This window comes from Lampetra fluviatilis, chromosome 39 (genome assembly GCF_964198595.1).
Source record: "Lampetra fluviatilis chromosome 39, kcLamFluv1.1, whole genome shotgun sequence".
Classification (NCBI taxonomy): Eukaryota; Metazoa; Chordata; class Hyperoartia; order Petromyzontiformes; family Petromyzontidae; genus Lampetra; species Lampetra fluviatilis.
This window is the reverse complement of record NC_136313.1, coordinates 9874296-9892782: the sequence shown is the minus strand read 5'-3', so window position 1 is coordinate 9892782 and position 18487 is coordinate 9874296. Positions and strand designations below refer to the sequence as shown.

The following is an 18487-nucleotide window of genomic DNA, read 5'->3' as shown; positions in this document are numbered from 1 at the left end:
AAAAATACGTGAAATAAAAATAATTTACAAATATTACCAAAAATTGTGATGATTAAAATAAATCATTAAAACTAAACCGGCACGTGCAAATTCTGAATCTGGGCCGTCGGCCTGCCGCTCTGGGTGCTGACGAGAGGGCGAGCTCTGGGGCACAGCAGTGGGGCGTCTCGCTGGCAGGCTGGAGATCGCGGCCTGCTTGCGTGTTCCCACCCCGCACGGAAATAGCACAGGCGAGGTTTTTGTGCTGCGGAGAAAAGGCAGGGATTAGAGTCGCCTTCAAGGAATCCGGCTCACATCAAAGGGGCCTCGCTCGAGTCTACCATCTGCTGAGGAGGTGTCTTTGATGTACAAAATAGTTTTTCTTTAAAATTCCATGACCGTCCTTGACGGATTTTGTAATGCACAACTCATCGTATTTCATATGCGAGCCCCGAACGGGCCGCCACGATCTTTGCTGTGGTAACTGCACGGATAATATCCACGGATGTGCTTTTACTTCACATTTCCTCTTGTCTTTTGGGCTCGTGTCTGCGTTCAGGCAGACGGAGGGGCACGTAGCAGTGCCCGGGTCCTTGCCACGAGTCAGATCGCGCCGTGGTTTCTTATGACGTGAAATGTGTAATTATACTTTAGCGTGTGGCAATAAGTGCGAGGTCTGATGGCCACGAGAGGGCTTCAGGAGAGAGTTCGTGTAGCTTCGCTCTTCCTCCTCCGTTGAACGAGCGTAGACCACGGTGGGTTGACTACATGGTCCAGAGTTTGGGTTGCATGGCCGTCATCGGCCCGTTGACGATGTCCCGATGCGATTGATGGCTCCACCAGCGTCTCCGAGGAATGTTGAAAGCCAAGAGGGGCGATGTTTGGGCCACGAGTGAGGTGTTTGTTGGAGACGTCTGCGTTGTTGCAACTGTTCACCGGTGTCCTTCCGGATTTGGGTGAGATTCTAGGACTTGTGTCGGTGGCGAGGTCTGTCGAGACTTCCATCTCGTGGGGAGGCCTTGCTGCCCGTAGTGGCAGAAGCAAGACATTTCAGCGCTGAACACCACCTTCCACAGAGTGTATAGGCGCACACAAAGACAAGATCCTTGTCTTTGTGTGTGCCTATACAGACTGTTGGGGCAAGTGCTGTTAGTGAGCACCTATGAATCGGCACGGCCCATGAGGGGGGTGGGTGGCCAGCGCCACGCCTGGCCGCCTTTGTCTCCGCAGTGTTCATGTTTTAATGCACACCGCACAAGGTACGCATTTTAAGACTTGAGTCGACTTAGGCGAGGCCCAGGACCGGTTCAGAAATTTGTCACCGATGTTGGCCGCGAGCGAGGAATCGGATGGCCGGGTCCGTGGCGCATTACGCTAACCATTGCGCCACCGCTCTGCACGATATACACAAAGGCAAAGATCCCCCGTATAGCTTGCAACAGACTGTTGGGGCAAGTGCTGTTAGCGACCACCTATCAATGCCAGAACGGCACACGAGGGGCTGGGTAGCCAGCACCATGCTCGGCCGCCTTTGTCTCCCCAGTGGCGATGTTTTTCACCGCACCAGGCACTCATTGAGGCCGAGTCGACCTAGGGGAGGCCCAGGACCGGTACAGATAATCGTCACTGATTTTGGCCGTGAGCGGGAATCGAACTCGGGTCGCCAGGTTCGTCGCGGAGTGCGCTAACCGCTCAGTTTAACACGCTCCCACACACACACACGCACACACAGGTACACATGCATCCACTCGCGTAGTGGTTGCTTAAAGGCTGGTGTAGGCTGGGGGGCAGGGTGGTTTTTTGGGGTCCGTCCGTCCATCACGCTGCCCCGACAGAGTAACTAGAAAAACACTGTTTCTTTTGTTCCCGTCGGGCACTCCTCTCTCTCTCTCTTTCCCTCCCTCCGCAGAACTTGGTGCACAAAAGCGAGCAAAGCGGACGCGAGAGGCTGCGGCCCGCGCTAGCTTCAGTGGTCGCGCATGCAGATTGCGCCGCTAAGCCTAGCGCACGAATGAGGCCACCGCGCTACGTACAAGCGAAACGATGGGGACTTTGCCAAACGACCGCCGCCGTCGCCCTCCCGGTTAAACGCGCCGGTCGCGTGCCGCTGCTGGCCCGCGCTTTTTATTTTTAGGATTTAAAAACAGAATAGTTTTTTAAGCGGTAAAAAAATACGCTTTAATTTGAACTTTGTAACAAAAAAACCGTCGGAGAAACTCACGGCGGCCGAATTGGACGAGAGAGGGAAATGTTGGCAGCGCTTTTGATTTTGGTTTAACTCTACGGTTTTTTAATTTTGCTTGGTTCGGGGAGGATGGAGGAAGGGTTCCGAGGGCCTTTTCTCTGCGCGTGGTAAACGTGCGTGCCAGATGCCTGTCAGCTGACTGCAGCGCTCGGAACGTTTCACGTGTCATCAATTTACGCGCCTCGTTTCCCAGCCCCCTCCCCCTCCTTCCACCCCCCAGTTCCCAGTCACTGCCTCTTCAATCCGAGAATGAACATTGTCACTGATTTTTATAGCATGAGAAGCCTTCTCCGAAACTCGCTTTCGCGGCGTCGTTTAGGCTTTTGGATATGAAGCTATCTCTTGCGTGCCACGTCGTTTCTCTAAGACCCCAACGATCCTGGCCTTACATTCAGCTCTGTCCACGATGTGATTCAATAACTTTCCATTGGATACTCCTCCCAGTTGCATCCAGTCGTTCAATTTGCTCATGTAACCTCACCCGCTGTCTTCCCCATCTTCTTGTGGTGCGTCTGACATTCCCGGTCAAAACGCATTGATATTAATTCGCTCGCTTTCCCATCACCCGTCCAAAATATCTAACCCTGCCTTTCTCTAATGATTTCCATTAATGTTCTTGTTGTTGTACCCTGCTGTTATCCGTTACGCGTTCGCGTCGCTCATCTTGTGTCTGTCCATGAAATATTTAACATCCTCCTTAAAGCACACACATATCTGTTCCATCTATCGTGTGCGTTGCGGTACATGGGCACGCTGCTCGTGCCTGGCCCACGAGCACGCGACCGATTGCTTGGCAGGGCTGTTTGTAATCGTCCAGCTTTCACATTCACACCGAAACATTCTATAATCATTGGGAAAAAAAGACTCAACACATTTGTTAACGACATTGTGGCATTACAAGTATGTAATGTCCGACGTTCCGGGCAATAGCCCTTCTTCATGGCACAGAGAGAGGACGTGGAGCTGGAGTGTGCTTGTGCACCACTGCTCATGCAGTATCACCGAATAATGTATCCATTTGCCCATGACACAAAACCAGCATTGGGTTAAGTGAGCCTGACTCTGCAGACAAAGACGCTGAATGTTGAAACTGGTTCAGAGTTGTCCTTGTGCTGGACCAATGCTGCTGAACAAATTCACTCCCAGAAGACTCTGTGGCTCATGGGATGTGTAAAAAAAAATGTGTGCAGAGGGACAGATACGGGAGAGGGGGCGTGCTGTCTAATAATTTATCCAGTTTCGATTTAAAGCTTTCGTGACTGCCGGGACTCATCTTCTTGGTTCTTTCGGTAAAGTCAAGTAGAGGGGAAATGACGCTGTCTTTCCGACAGCTCTGTTTCTTCACATGAGGACGGCTGCTTGTGTTGTGGCCGAAACGTCGTGATAATTTTTATTTTATTATTTTTTATTTTTTATTATTTCCCTTCTACGTGACTTTACCGAAAGAACCAAGAATATGTATCCAGTTATCTATTATCAATGATGAATGGCAATCAAACTTATCAGTAACCTCGGGTTGTCATTACAACTGGCCGTAACGTGTAATGGATACTCAACCCAGAAAACTCATCAAATGTCCCTCACATCTCGTCGCATAATTACCTCGGGCTCTGTGCCCCGGTGTGTCAGAGCGAAGTTGGATCAGAGCACAGAGGCAGGAATCGGTGAGGTTGCATGTGACCAGAGCACGCTCGTCGCGCGTCACTGCATCGATGTTATACTAATAGGGTTTTTCCCCTTTTTTTGTTGCCAGAAAAAAGGGGAAAAACCCTATTAGTATATTTTGGTACTGGCAAAAGAGGTCCCATGATGCATCGATGTTGTCACGAAGCGTCAAGGGGGAGTGACGGCCTAGGCCGGCTGGGTGGCGCTCGTGCGTTCGCAGCAAAGAAAACCCCTGGGTTCGATTCCCGACTCGGGTGCCTTCCTGTGCGGCGTTTGCACGTTCTCCCCCTTGCACGGGTTCCCTCTGGGTTCTCCGGTTTTCTCCCATGTCCAAAATAACGCAGTTGAACTGGTATTGCCTAACATATCACAATGCTGCAAAAATGCCCTTCAAATTACTCATCTGTGATTACGCACACAACAGCGATCGCTGTTGTGTGTCTCGAGACTCGGCGCGCCTACTTTCCTGGGCAAACAACGTCGCAATAAACATCACACGCGATCCCACGAATGCCCCCATCAAGTTGCTCGACCGTAAATATTTTAAAGCTTTTATTGACCTATTAACGTCTCACTCGCACAAAGTGTCCAACTCGCGGTGGACATCCTCGGCACGGCGAGGCTCGTTTGACGCGCGCGCGTCCACCTTCGAGTGACGCCGGCGACATCAACCTTCGAGTGACGCCGGCTCCGTATGAACACGACGGCCGCGAGCTCCCGCGGGACTGCCGCCCGGTGGTGAGCGGCGTCGTCTTGTCACCAGCGGCGGACCCTCCACGCGCTCCGTGTTGCCCACGCGGAACCCCGCGTGGCTTTCCTGCGTCTCCGTCACCGTGATGCTGCGGCGGCGATTATTTTAGAACCGCGTTGCCTAACAATCGCCGGGGGCACCCCCCCCCCCACCTCTTCCACCTGCGCCAAAGCGCCGGCTTCTCATTACCGTGGTGTCCCGCACCTCCAACCCTCTTCTCCCTGCGGGCAGCGCGACGGCGGTGGCGGCGGCCCCCTCAGTGCAGATGTTTGCCGGCTCTGAAGCGGTTTGGTAAAAGGCTGTCATTTGTGTTGAAGAGTGCCCGGCTCCCAGGCTTAATTAGCCTGCTCACTGACCCCTAATAGCTTGCTCTTTTCGCAGGAATTCTCACCCCCCCTACTGCCCGCCCACCATCCTCCTCTGCTGCCTCCATCTCCTCCACCACCGCCACCCCAACCCCCACCACCACCAACCTTGCCTCTCCCTCACCGGCCCAGCCATAACTCAGGCCATGTGAAACCCAACCTCTCTTTTTGGTTCCGCCGCCCCCTTCCCCCCTTCCCCCCTCCCTCCCCCCTCCGCCGGTGCCTTTTAATTTAAAATCCATCGCGCGTCCCGGGGACAGACTTCACATCCGTCCGGCGGGGCGGCGGGAAGCGCTTGGCCGTGCCGCGGCGGGCGGCTCGCTCCGGACGATGGAGCGGCTTGCCGGCGGGGTCAGCGAGGGGAGGCCCCGGGTGTTTGGGGCCGCCCCTTTGCGGCCCCAAGCCGCCGAGCGCGATGGCCCGGGGAGCCCCGCGGTCACAAAGCCGCTGTCGCTCCTCCGCGGCGTCTCGGACGCGGCGCGCTTTGCTTCACTCCGCCGGGCGGGCGGGCGTGGGGAGAGAGAGAGAGCTTTCCGCGAATGATTTATGGGTTCTAATGATCGGCCGCCACTCCTACACAGCGAAGCGTCAACCGCCCCGCCCCCCTTGCCACTCAGCCACAAGAACCCCCCCCCCCCCTGCTCATCACCAAGACAACTGTTCAGCTCAAGCACCCCACTGTGCCCAGAGCCCCTCAGGAACCTCCCAACCCCCCGTCCACGTAGAGACGCTTCCAGTGGGGTTAAAGTCTCGCGGCCGGTGCAGCAGCGACAGCCCTTTCCCCTCTCTGTCCTCTGTCCATTCTGCAGAGCCTCTTGAGCTGCGCTCCTGCCTGCGCGTGTACCACCTGCGTGGCGGGACACGGGCACTGCATTCGTGCATGGCCCGCGAGCGAAAGTTGTGGAAAAGCCAGATGAACATGTCAATACGATTACTTAAATTGATCATGCCCGAGTTATTTAGCAATGTGATTTTTAAAAGTTTTTTTCTTCTGATACGCTTGTATCAGGAAGACAAGAGGTTAGCTTTGCCGGTAACATTTTTTTCTCTCAAAACGTGCGATGTATTCGATCATTGTAATTATCTATGCGATATTAATTTGGGAGGGGTGGTGGGGTGCCAAGCCTCGAGTGTTGCGTCATCTTGCAGCCGCCGGCCGTGACCGGCGCACCGCGTGGCACTTCCGCGCACGTCTCGGCAAGGGGCCCGCCAATCAGACCGACGCTTTACCTCGAGACCGACACCCTCTCTGATGTCGCCCTCTACGCTGCCGCTCTCATTGACGAGAAGCGAATCGAAATTGCAAATCAGGCCGCGCTCGGGGCAAGGTGCCATCTACGCGCGCCCCCCACCCCACTGTTTTTGCTCCGCCACGGTGCCAACTCCGCTTCACCGCAAATTTGTGCCACCAGCCGCCACTTGCCGCCTGCTTGGTTTTAGTTTTTTCAGCAATTCTGGTGGCGCCCCTCTTGGAAGGGGGCGCCCCGGGGCAGTCGCCCCATCCGCATGGGGCACGCCGCCACGGCACCGAGCGGCGCGTGTAGCACCGGGCAGGCGAGAGGGCCGGGCCCTCGCCGCTCGCGGTGCGGCCAGAGCCCCTGCCGGCCGGGGGGGTCCGGGTGGCGCGTGGGCGGCCCCACCCTCTTCGTGGGCAAAGAGGCCGCCTACGCCGAGACGCGGCTAGAACCGGCCGCACCGAGACGTGGGGCGCCGTGCGCGAGGGATTACCCGCCGAGCCACCCAGACGCCGCAGCCGCCACCATCCCCCACACCCTGGCCGCCGTCTCCATCGAATTCACCCCCAATTTGTGTTTTCTTTAAGAGTGGGGGTGGAGGGGAGGGGGTGGCTGCTCTGAGAGAGCTGGGGAGTCACGTGACGAGCGCATACCACCTCTGGGTCAGATGCTCAACTTGCCATCCTGGTAATTATTTTTTTTATAACCTAACAACCCCAACCCGCCCCCGCCAGCCGGGGGTGACAGGTTATTCTACTTCCATTCTCTGTTGACGTTGGCGTCCGATCTTGCCGCGGCGCTCCGTGCGACGAGCCGCCGTTTGTAGAGCTACGGGTTTTTTTTGTCATTCCAGCTGCGACCGCTGTCAGTGACGGACAAATGCCAACAATTTCCACCGGTCGGTGGGGTTTCGGTGGGGGGAGAGCCGGGCTCTCGTAACCAACCGCGTAATTAACACAAATTGCATTGTGGGAATTGGTGGGGGTCAGTAAAAATAAATAACACGAAGCAACACTCGATATCGCCTGTGCATCGTCCTCGCCGCTCAGCGATGGATTTGCCCTGGCCCTTATCATCCTCTGAAGTCCTTTCATTGCCGCCCGTGTTTGTGTTTTATGTCCAGCCGGTGTCCTGCTGTCTCTCCCGCACGGCCCCTCTCCTCCGCCACCGCCTCGATCTTGACATGTTGACTCAGGTGCTTGTGACCATCGGCGGGTGTGGGGGGATTGTGAGAAGGGGGGCGAGCCCAGAGTGTGGAGGGGGGGGATGAATCACGAGGGAGGAGGGGGGGGAGATTTATGCCCGGGTAGCCCCCCCACCCCGCCCCGTTGGCCCACAACGCCGCAGTACCTCCACGTCGCGTCTCCACCGCCCAGCCCAAAACAAAACAAACGCCCAAGCTGCTCCCCTCCACAACTCCCCCCACGCCCCACGCGCTTCCCAGGTCGCGTCTCGCCTCCAACGAACCACGCGCCCGCGCGTCCGCATTGCCCCGGCGGCAACAAGTCGCGGGGTCCGGGACGGTCGTTCGTAACGGCGAAGTTGAAGTACAAAGGGGAGGCAAACGAGAACCGACGGGCTTTGATTGCGGACCTGCGGTGATGGTGGGCTGTGGTGGTGGGGTTGGTTGTGGGGGGCGGTGTAGAGGAAGAGAAGGTTGGGGGGGGGGGGGGCAGTGTCTGCGCCGTGCCGTAATTGAGATCGGCGCAGCAAAGTAAACGCTGCGCGGTGGAGCGTCTCTCACGAGCGGTTGTCTGGCGCTGGGCGCCGCGTCGCTTCAAAGGAAGGCCACGGGCCACCGTCGCGGCTCCTTGAAATGTCACGGCTCAATTGCGTCTCCGGGACATTGCGCGAGCAAATACCCCCCCGTTGGTCAAGGGGAGGAAGAACTGAAGACTCGTCGGAGCGAATTGAGAGAACCGAAAGCAAGAGACAATAACATATTTTTTTTCAAATTTTTCAAGATGTAAGGCCCACTGAGTTATATAGATCTCTTTCAGAAGTGACCTGGCCACAAATGATAGCTCAACGAAGACGGCTCATCACGTGGAAATTTGTCGCAGCCAAATACTCGAAACGCGTGTTTCTAAATGTGGAGGGAAAAACTGGAAGATTTGGAGAAAAATCCACGTGACCACGGGGAGAACACGCAAATTCCAAATATACAGGCACCAGGGTCGGGATCGAACCCACAACGTCCTTCATACCAGGCGAGGGAATTAACATCTCGGCAGCGCGGCGCCCGGTGTTGTAACCTCGCCGCCGTGGTCACCACCGCGCGCGATGGCACGCCGTAGAGAGCCTCATCTGAAGCGTCACCTTATCGAGTCCGTGGGTCAGAACGGAGCCACTCGGTGCCACCCACGATGGCGAAACTTTTCCCGGAACCGGTTTCACTGCGCGGCCAGTAAAAACGTGAAATGTGGAACAGCTGAGTCGCGAGGGGAGTTACGCTGCGGCGTAGCTCGCTTTCATTGGCCACGCAAAGACAAGAAGCTGGCACCGCCGACGTTTTTGCGGATCCCGGCCGACAAACAACGGGGCCCCTTTGGACGGACAGCGACGGCGACGACTGACGGCTCTGGCGGCGGATAAGGGGGGAATGTTTAATTTGTCAGCGACGACGTTGACGACAATCGGTGAAGAAGATCTTCGTAGCTCGTCGGATTCCTCCTCCAGGCCAAAGCAAGATCGCGATTCTTCGGCTGCCTCCACCCCCTACTCACCGTGGCCTCCGCCGCTGCCGCCGCGGTCACGCATCAGTCGGCCAGCGACGTGCCGGGCGCAGGCCAGAACAGCCGGTTCGAAGGGTGTCGAGGGTGTCGAGAGACGGCTTGCGGAGTTCAGAGAAGATCCGACGGGATCCGGGGGGGAGGGGGGGACGACTTCTCCGGTGGCGAGACGCCGTCACGTGGCTGTCGCTCGCCGTGTCACGGGTCCTTCCCAACGCACCTAGGTCGACTCGGCCGTAACAAAATATGCGTACGTTGCGCGGGTGTTTAATCATCAGCAATGGGGGGGGGAGACAAAGGCGGTCGGGCGTGGTGTTGTCCATCCACCTCCCCTCGCGTGCCGTGCCGGCCTTCACAGGTGCTACTCGCTAACAGCACTCGCCCCAACAGTCTGTGACAGGCTACACGGGGAGCGGGGGGGGGGGGGTCTTTGTGTTTTGTGTGCGTCAGTGCATCCCGTGCTTCGCTGCTGGCTGCACGCGCGTTGGAAAACGCAGAATTGTTCGAGAGAGGCCCGCAACGCTTTTGAACATTGTGGAATATTTCGAAGTATGATGGGGAGGATGGGGCGGGGTGGGGGGGAACAAGCCGGCAAGACATTGTAAAGAAGAAGCGGAGGAAGCGGAGTCAGCGGCAGCTCGGGCAGCACGCGGTGGTGCCGCTGTGGGCATCGTGGTGGGGACTCGGGGTGGGGGTAGCGGGGGAGGGGGCGGTGGGAGAGGGGGGTGGTTGGGCTGCTGTGTGGGGAGGGAGGGGGGATGGGGGTGGTTGGGGGGGGAGCAGTCTGGAAGTCGCTGGCTCGGCCGTCTTCCGCTGGGAGAGAGCTCACGGAGCCGCCAGCCTGAACAAAAAAAATTCGCAGCGGCAGACAGAGCGGGCCCTGTGTGTTAGTGCCGGCCGCGTTTGACCGAGTCACGGAATCAAACACTCGCAACCGCGCTGGATGGAGAACAGCGGCACACACACACAGCCCAGCAAAGACAAAGCTCTCTGCACCCCCGGTCGCGTGAGACACACTGTTGGGGAGTGAGCGCCCTGAGCGAGCGCATATGAAGGCCGCCACGGCGGACAAAGGTGCCGACACGGCAGCCGGCCGCCTTTGTCTCACGCACGTGTCTGCTTGTTGACACACCGCGTCAGGTACTCGTGCATTTGTTTTGTTGAAGCTGCCTGGTCCCAGCACCAAGGCAATCCGTCACTGATGGTGGCCGTGAACGAGAATGGAACTCCCCCGGTCGCCCGCTTCGTAGCGCAGCGCGCCGGCCACCGCACGCGGTGACGTCACCGCGGCACTTGTGCCAGACTAGGTGCACACAAAGACAAAGATCCCCCGTGTAGCCTTAACAGACTGTTGGGGCAAGTGTTGTTAGCGAGCACCTATAAAGGCCTGCACGGCACACACAGGCGCACGTACACACACACTCCCAACAGGGCAGTAAACATTTCCAACTTGATTCTCAGCGGTTGGCTGTGGTGGTGGTGGTGGTGAAATGGGTACGGGAAGCGTTGGGGGCGGAACGTAACATTTAAAGTAACATTTTAATTTTAAAACAAAATTACTCGAGGGATTAGGCACGCATTATGTTCTTGTTCGGTATATATGCACGAGCCAAATTTGATTTAAAATGCAGTGAAGCCCGCTTTGTTCCATCGCGTGCCGCGACACGCACACACTGGCTCTCTCGAGGACATGCAATAGTGCCTCGCCGAACTTTGAAGACAGCCCGGCCAACGAGCGGAGGCCGGCTGAGTTTTCTCGGTGCATTCACGGCCGCGGTGGTGCTCGTGATGACGACGACGATGATGCAGACAGCAATCCGGGTTTTATGGCGTTGGGCGAATGCTTTGTGGACCAAACTTTACGATTCGCACTTGAGGTGCTCATCGTAAAGTTTGGTGATGTTTTTTCTTTTTACTCCTGACGGTGCCGGATGGACTCTCGCGGAAGGCCGTTTAAAAATGGTCGAAACAAAGTCTGCTTGGCCTTTTCAACATCCCTTGCTCCTCTGGTTTTGCTGACAACTCCACACCGAGTGTCGCGTTCGCCAACTCGACTTGATTGGCTGTGTCGGGTGGTGGAGGGCAACAGTTGAAGACACGGACGGGGGACACGACGAGAGGCACTCCTTGTGAACCGTGCGGACATTCCCTCACGTGCGCCGCTGTGCTCAACTGCGATGCTACGTGCTTGCGTGTGTGATGCCTGCGTGAATGATACGTGCGTGTGTGCTACGTGTGTGTGTGATACGTCTGTGTTCGATATGTGCATGCGTGATACGTGCGTGTGATACGTGCGTGTGATACGTGCGTGTGATACGTGCGTGCGTGATACGTGCGTGTGATATGTGCGTGTGTGTTACGTGCGTGTGTGCATGCGCGCTTTTCCCATAATTGCATTTGGCCGTTGTGAACCACGGCTCCCGGATGAACAATTGTTGGATCAACTGCGTCTGCTCTGCCACGTGGTGTCGGCTCCTCACTCTCAATGCCCTTCGTCTCTCTCGCCGTCGCTTTGCTCGCTCCCCATCGCATTTGGCATCTGCTTGTCCTTTTCCTCTGTCTCCATCGCTCGCTTCTCCTGCCCCGGGCATCACCTGACGGCTGCGAATTCCACCTTCCCAGAATGCTCCACCTCTCCTTCTCTTCCTCGACGACCTCTGATCCGCTTACTCTGTCCGTCCCCGTAATCATCGTGAACAATATCGTCGTCACGCGTCATCCTCACCGCCTGTCCCCGCTGTAGCGTGCCCCATGACGCATTCACACTGTGAACGCGAATTCACGCTCAAATGAACATTGCGGCATCGGTGCTCACAGCCCAGCAGAGCCGGTGGTTGAAATTCCACATTCCTATGGCCAGGGGCGGCTGTTGATGACTTTTCCTCAAAGTGGTGCTTATTTGTATTGATCCCAGAGGGTTGATGGGCCGGGTCGACCCCCGACCAGGATTTGAACTCGCAACGCCTTCCGACTTGCGAAGCCACTCGCTCTACCGCCGGATGTTTAAAGAAGTCAACGACGCTGCGTAAATCCTGGCTCGCTCTGTCCCCCCCCCCTCGCCCCGTCGCCGCTTGCAGACTACCGCACGGGCCCCTGCTTCACGCAGGTGAGCAACCAGATGTGCCAGGGCCAGCTGAGCGGCGTGGTGTGCACCAAGACGCTGTGCTGCGCCACCATCGGGCGCGCGTGGGGCCACCCGTGCGAGACGTGCCCCTCGCAGCCGCACCCGTGCCGACGCGGCTTCATCCCCAACGTGCGCACGGGGGCCTGCCAGGGTGAGGGCGCGCGGTGCACCGCACGGACGCACAACACCACGTGGGCACATCGCACCACACAGACACACCGCACCACACAGACACACCGCACCACACAGACACACCGCACCACACAGACACACCGCACCACACAGACACACCGCACCACACGGACACACCGCACCACGCAGACACACCGCACCACACAGACACACCGCACCACACAGACACACCGCACCACACGGACACACCGCACCACACGGACACACCGCACCACACGGACACACCGCACCACACGGACACACCGCACCACACGGACACACCGCACCACACGGACACACCGCACCACACGGACACACCGCACCACACGGACACACCCCACCACATGGACACACCGCACCACACAGACACACCGCACCACACAGACACACCGCACCACACAGACACACCGCACCACACAGACACACCGCACCACACAGACACACCGCACCACACAGACACACCGCACCACACAGACACACCGCACCACACAGACACACCGCACCGCACGGCGCACCACACTACACCGACGCTGCCCAGACGCACCGCATGGGCGCACCGTACTGCACAGATACACCGCATAGACGTATCACACCACACGGACACACCGCACAGATACATCGCACCACAGGGACACACAGGTGCTGGGCCCCCATAGGTCAACTTAGCTTTATGTGAGTGACTAGTGCAGCAATGCAAACATGAGCACTGGGGAAACTTAGGCGGCCGAGCATGGTACTGACCTCACCACCCTATTGTGGGCCTTCATAGGTGCTCGCGAACAGCACTTGCTCCAAAAGTCTGGGAAGGCTGTAAGGGGCATCTTTGTATTTGTGTGTGCGTGTTAACGCGTGTGCGAACGTGTGTTTGGGCAGCGGGAGTGTAGCGCTTAACGCGCTGCAATGCGAACCTCGTGACCCGGGCTCAATTCCCCCTTACGACCAACACCGGTGATGATTATCTGAACCGGTCCTGGGCCTCCCCTAGGTCGACTCGGCCTCAAATGAGTACTTGGTGCAGTATGTAAACATCGCCACTGGGTAGACAAAGGTGGCCGGGCGTGGTGCTGGCCACCCGCCCCCTCGTGTGCCGTGCCAGCCTTCATAGGTGCTCGCTAACAGCGCTTGCCCCAACATTCCGTTAAGGCTAATACGTACGGGTGATCTTTGCAAACGCGTGTGCAGATGTGGACGAGTGCCAGGCGGTGCCGGGCTTGTGCCAGGGCGGCACCTGCACCAACACGGTGGGCTCCTACGAGTGCAAGTGTCCGGCCGGGCACAAGAAGAGCGACAGCACCCAGAAGTGCGAAGGTGAGGGCGTCGTCGCGAGAAGAGAACCTTCGGAGCGTGCACTCCCCGACAGCGGAGGCTCTCGGCCGCGAGCTGCACGGGTTTACGTTCCCCTCCCGGGTCGACCCGTCCCCTCGTCCCGCGTGGGCAGCGGATGAGGCGAGCGCAACTCTGTACGAAGTCAGCGGCGCTCGTGCCATGGATCAGCTTGCCCCCCGTGCCGTAGTTAGCGATCGCGGGAACAATGACGACGTTCGTCTTTAGTTACCGCGTCGTCGTCGTCGGTCGCGTGAATCGCATTTCACAGGCGCCGAGGAACCGCAGACTGAGCTGGAAGGCAGCGACCAGGTGCCAATGAGGAAGCGATAGCAACTGTTGCCCAAGATCTGCAATCTTCTACGTATAAAGATGTGTTCAGCCAATTAATGAGTGCTTTTGTTCATGTATGTTGAACTTCTTTCGCGCCGTACGTAGCCAACCGTGCTGATCGGAGGTGCCTTGTTGGATTCTCTATCTCGCTTTCTTCAAAGCGTCTCCTGTGCCCATCGCTGGGCCTCTGTGCTGCTCTCTCTGCACACGTGGACACGTGCTTTGTCTGCCTCGCCCTCCCGCACACGTGCGAGCCGCTTCTCTCTGTGCTCCGCTTTCTTCTATTTCCCGTGCGTCAATTGGAATTATATTTTGTTTTTGGGTTGGAATCTAAAAGAAACAGACAGAAGGATGCACGGAATCGCTTGAAGACAGATCCTCCTCGCGATCATTCACCTTCGATCTCCTCTCGTTGATTTGCAACGGAGTTTTTGTGTTCCCTGCTGTCCGGCGTACGCCGGAAACTTTTATTGATTGTCGTAAAAAAAACGAACAACACGTTCAAAGTCAGTCACCAACACACTCGAGCATCGACACGTCTCGCACGCCGCGCGGCGCTCTCCGATCCGGCCTCGCCGCAGTGACGTCGTCGCCGGGGGTGGTTCTCCCGACCGCATTTTTTTTGGTCCATTTTATTTCCCCCGTCGTGAAGCTCGAGACACTTTGTCAGGCAGCCAGAGGCACCGCGCGGTCGGGGGGGGGGGGCCCACATGTCGACAAGATCACAGCTGTTTGTGTTGTTAGTCGTCGTGGGGGGGGGGGGGGTCTCATCTATTATAGCAAAAGCCACGTCTTCCCCTCGAAATCCTACCCCATGTTATAACTCCCCCCCCCCCCGCCACGGTAGAGGAGGGGCTGTCTCACAGTAATTTTTACACTCGAAGAATGTCGTCACGGTATGTGGAAAAATATTCAGTGGCCCCAGGTGAAACTTTTCATTAATCACAACACAAAGGTGGCCGTTTGTTAAATCAGGCAGCAACCAAAAAAAAGCCACGGCGATTTAGACATTCCTGCGTCCAAGATAAATAATATATAAATAATAATAGTTTCTAAATTATCTGGGGACTGGGCCGTAACATCCTGTGTAATTTAAAAAGAAAAAGTCGTCACTAGGTTTTTCTTTTTCCTAAAAGATCCTTTGGAAAGATATATGCGTTCCGGCAGTGCATCGTGATTTATATTGCGTTTTGTGCGATGCATTGCCACAGCATCTGGCTGCATAGCGGTGGTGGGGGATGGTGAAGAGGTAGCTAGTTGTGCGTGCGCGGGAACGGTAGCGCACGACGCTACGCACCCGGTGACCCAAGTTCAATTCCCAGCTCGCGACCGATAGCAGCGGCATAGACCTGAAACAGTGTCTCTGCGAGATCGACTCAGCCTTCGATGAGCACTAAGTGTGGTGTGTGACACATCAGCACTGGGGAGACGAAGGCGGCTGGACATGGTGCTGGCCACCCGCCTCTTCATAGCCGCTTGCTCGCCGCACTTGCCCCAGCAGTCTGTTAAAGGCTATGCGGGGGATATTTGTCTGTGTGCGCTCACATGTTCATGCATGTTCATGCATGTGAGCGCACACGGACACAATTTTCCCAGTTACCTTTTCACGTCAGCGACCGCTTGATGGCTACGGGAGAATAATTACGGGAGTGTGTGTGAGTGTCCCCAGTGCACCATGAGTCTTAGCCAGTTGGCAATGCTGTTACAAAGACAAAGATCCCCCGTATAGCCTGCAACAGACTTGGGGCAAGTGCTGTTAGCGAGCACCTATGAAGGCCGGAATGGCACACGAGGGGGTGGGTGGCCATCACCACGCCCGACCGCCTTTGTCTCCCCAGTGGCGATGTTTACACACCGCACCAGGTGCTCGTTTGAGGCTGAGTCAACCTAGGGGAGGCCCAGGCACTGTTCAGATAATCGTCACCGGTGTTGGCCGTGAGCGTGAATCGAAACCCGGCTCGCCGGAACTGTCGCACAGTGCGTTGACCGCTGCTACACTACCGCTGTCACGCATGCACACACACACACACACACGCGCACACACACACACACACACGCACACACACACGTGCACACACACACACGCACACACACACACACGCACACACACACGTGTACACACACACGCACACACACACACACGCACACACACACACACGCACACACACACACGCACACACACGCACACACACACACGCACACACACACGTGCACACACACACACGTGCACAATCGATGCCGCGTCCGAGATCGAAATCGTTGAGTTCCGATTCCCGCCACGGCCGACATCAGTGCCGAGCGACACCAAAACCGATTTCACCCTTCTCCCCGTGCCCCCCGCCACCTCCTTGCACCCCATTCACCAATCCCTAGTGACCAGCGTGGTGAAGTATGGTCAATAAACCCAGAATAATCGAAGCGGCGTCCACCAGTGGATTGAGAGCGGATGGAATTTATTTATTTGATTTGATTGGAGCCGGCCGGGTGGCTGCTGCTCAGCGGTTGGAGTGAGCGGCTCACAATCGCAAGTTTGAGTTCAATTCCTGGTCCGGGGTGCGGGAGGGGGGTGACTCGACTCACCGTCATCCCACGCTGCGGAGAAGCTAACAGTGGTTGGCCTATGGAGAGACTCACCCCTGCCATAGGAATGCGGAATTTCCACCGCTGGCTCAGCAGCGCTGTGAACAGGAGATGAGTACTAATTTCTCAATGCTCACTCGAGCAGCGAATCACTTGGCCTTTTGAATTGCGTTGGAGGTTGTCGGGGGATTCCCACGTTATCCTTGCTTATTGATCCACTGCCACCCTTTGCCTCTTTGCCCACTGACCTCCGCGTAGCCTTGAGCCCCAAAACCAAAACAATCCACTGCGGCTCACGTGCCCCACGGAGGCAGTTTTCTTACGAATCGCTTGCACCGCTCGCACCGCTCGCACCGATTAGAAATTGTGTAACAGCGAAGTTCCAGGCTGTCCGTATAACCCCCCCTCTGCGGTGAAATATTCCGTTTTGTTATTTCAAGCGCGCGGTCAGGTCTAAAATTGCTGCAAAATGTTACTCAGATGTTGGACGCCCGGCGCGTTTACAGGTGGAAATGGTTTGGCCGGTTCAGTGAGCAGTTCACCGTAATTTATTAAAGGGCAGCCGGATTGAACGGCGTGATTTAGTGCGACTGCGCTGAGAGGCTGGGCCTGCAGTGAAGGACGGCAGCTGTGTTTTGAGACTTGGGTCCTGACAACTTCCCTTGTCCATTGATTTACACACAGGGCCCCCCACCCTTCCCCCCCCGGACTTAGGGGTGGGCAATCAGGGCAGCTGCCCAGAGTGCAAAGCTGTAAAGGGGCATTGGAAATGTATCGCGTGGTAGGGGGGGTGGCAAAACCCTGCAGACGCGGGGAGAGAGAAAAACATACAGACAGTCAGACAGAGAGACATGCAGAGTCACATAGACACAGAGACACAGAGAGACAGAGACACAGAGATACAGAGACACAGAGACACAGAGAGACAGAGATACAGAGACACAGAGAGACAGAGACACAGAGAGACAGAGATACAGAGACACAGAGATACAGAGACACATAGATACAGAGACACAGAGACACAGAGACATGCAGAGTCACAGAGACAGAGAGACACAGAGAAACATAGATACAGAGACACAGAGACACAGAGAGACAGAGATACAGAGACACAGAGACACGGAGACACAGAGTCACATAGACACAGAGACACAGAGATACAGAGACGCAGAGACACAGAGACACAGACACACAGAGACAGAGAGACATGCAGAGACACAGAGACACAGAGATACAGAGACACAGAGACACAGATACATGCAGAGTCACAGAGACACAGAGACGCAGAGACGCAGAGACACAGAGACACAGAGACACAGACACACAGAGACACAGAGACACAGAGACAGAGAGACACAGAGACACAGAGACATGTAGAGTCCCAGAGTCACAGAGACACAGAGACACAGAGACACAGAGATACAGATACACAGAGAAATGTCGAGTCACAGAGACGCAGAGACGCAGAGACACAGAGATACAGAGACAGAGAGACACAGAGATACAGAGACACAGAGACACAGAGATACAGAGACACATAGATACAGAGACGCATTTGAAGTGTTCACGTGACACCTGCAGCCACAAGTGGCCGCTGAAGTCACCACGTCGCTGTGAATTATTTTTTTAAAAACAAAATTGCAATCCCAAATCGTGAGAGTTCGTCTCGCTGGGCGGGAGGGGGGAGTGCGAGGTATGCGAATGGTAGCGGGCATCGTTACGACGTTCACGTCATGCAAAGGGAAAGGCACGGCCCCGCATCTGCTCGCTCGCGCCACTGCTGGCGGAAGGGGCCTGCACTTGAGAAACCTCTTAAAAAAGCCGCTCTCGTGGGTTACCTTGGCCTACTCTTCCACGCTGGCCGGACGTCTCGGAAGATGCAGTGGCGCCCACACTTTACCCCACCTCACGCGTCCTGCCCACCGACTGTGGCTGTCCCCGTTCGTACAACTCGGTGGATGGAGGTGGCGTGGAGATTTAAGAA

The 18487-nt window shown here is 56.4% G+C and overlaps 1 protein-coding gene across 1 annotated transcript in view; it reads left to right on the top strand.

The window, feature by feature from the left end:
- Positions 1-18487, top strand: part of FBN2 (fibrillin 2) — a 128088-nt gene that overhangs the window by 28721 nt on the left and 80880 nt on the right. The window contains exons 6-7 of the mRNA XM_078874680.1: positions 12050-12247; positions 13450-13575. Of these exons, the coding sequence (XP_078730806.1) occupies positions 12050-12247; positions 13450-13575 (324 nt within the window). The remainder of the gene's footprint in view (positions 1-12049; positions 12248-13449; positions 13576-18487) is intronic.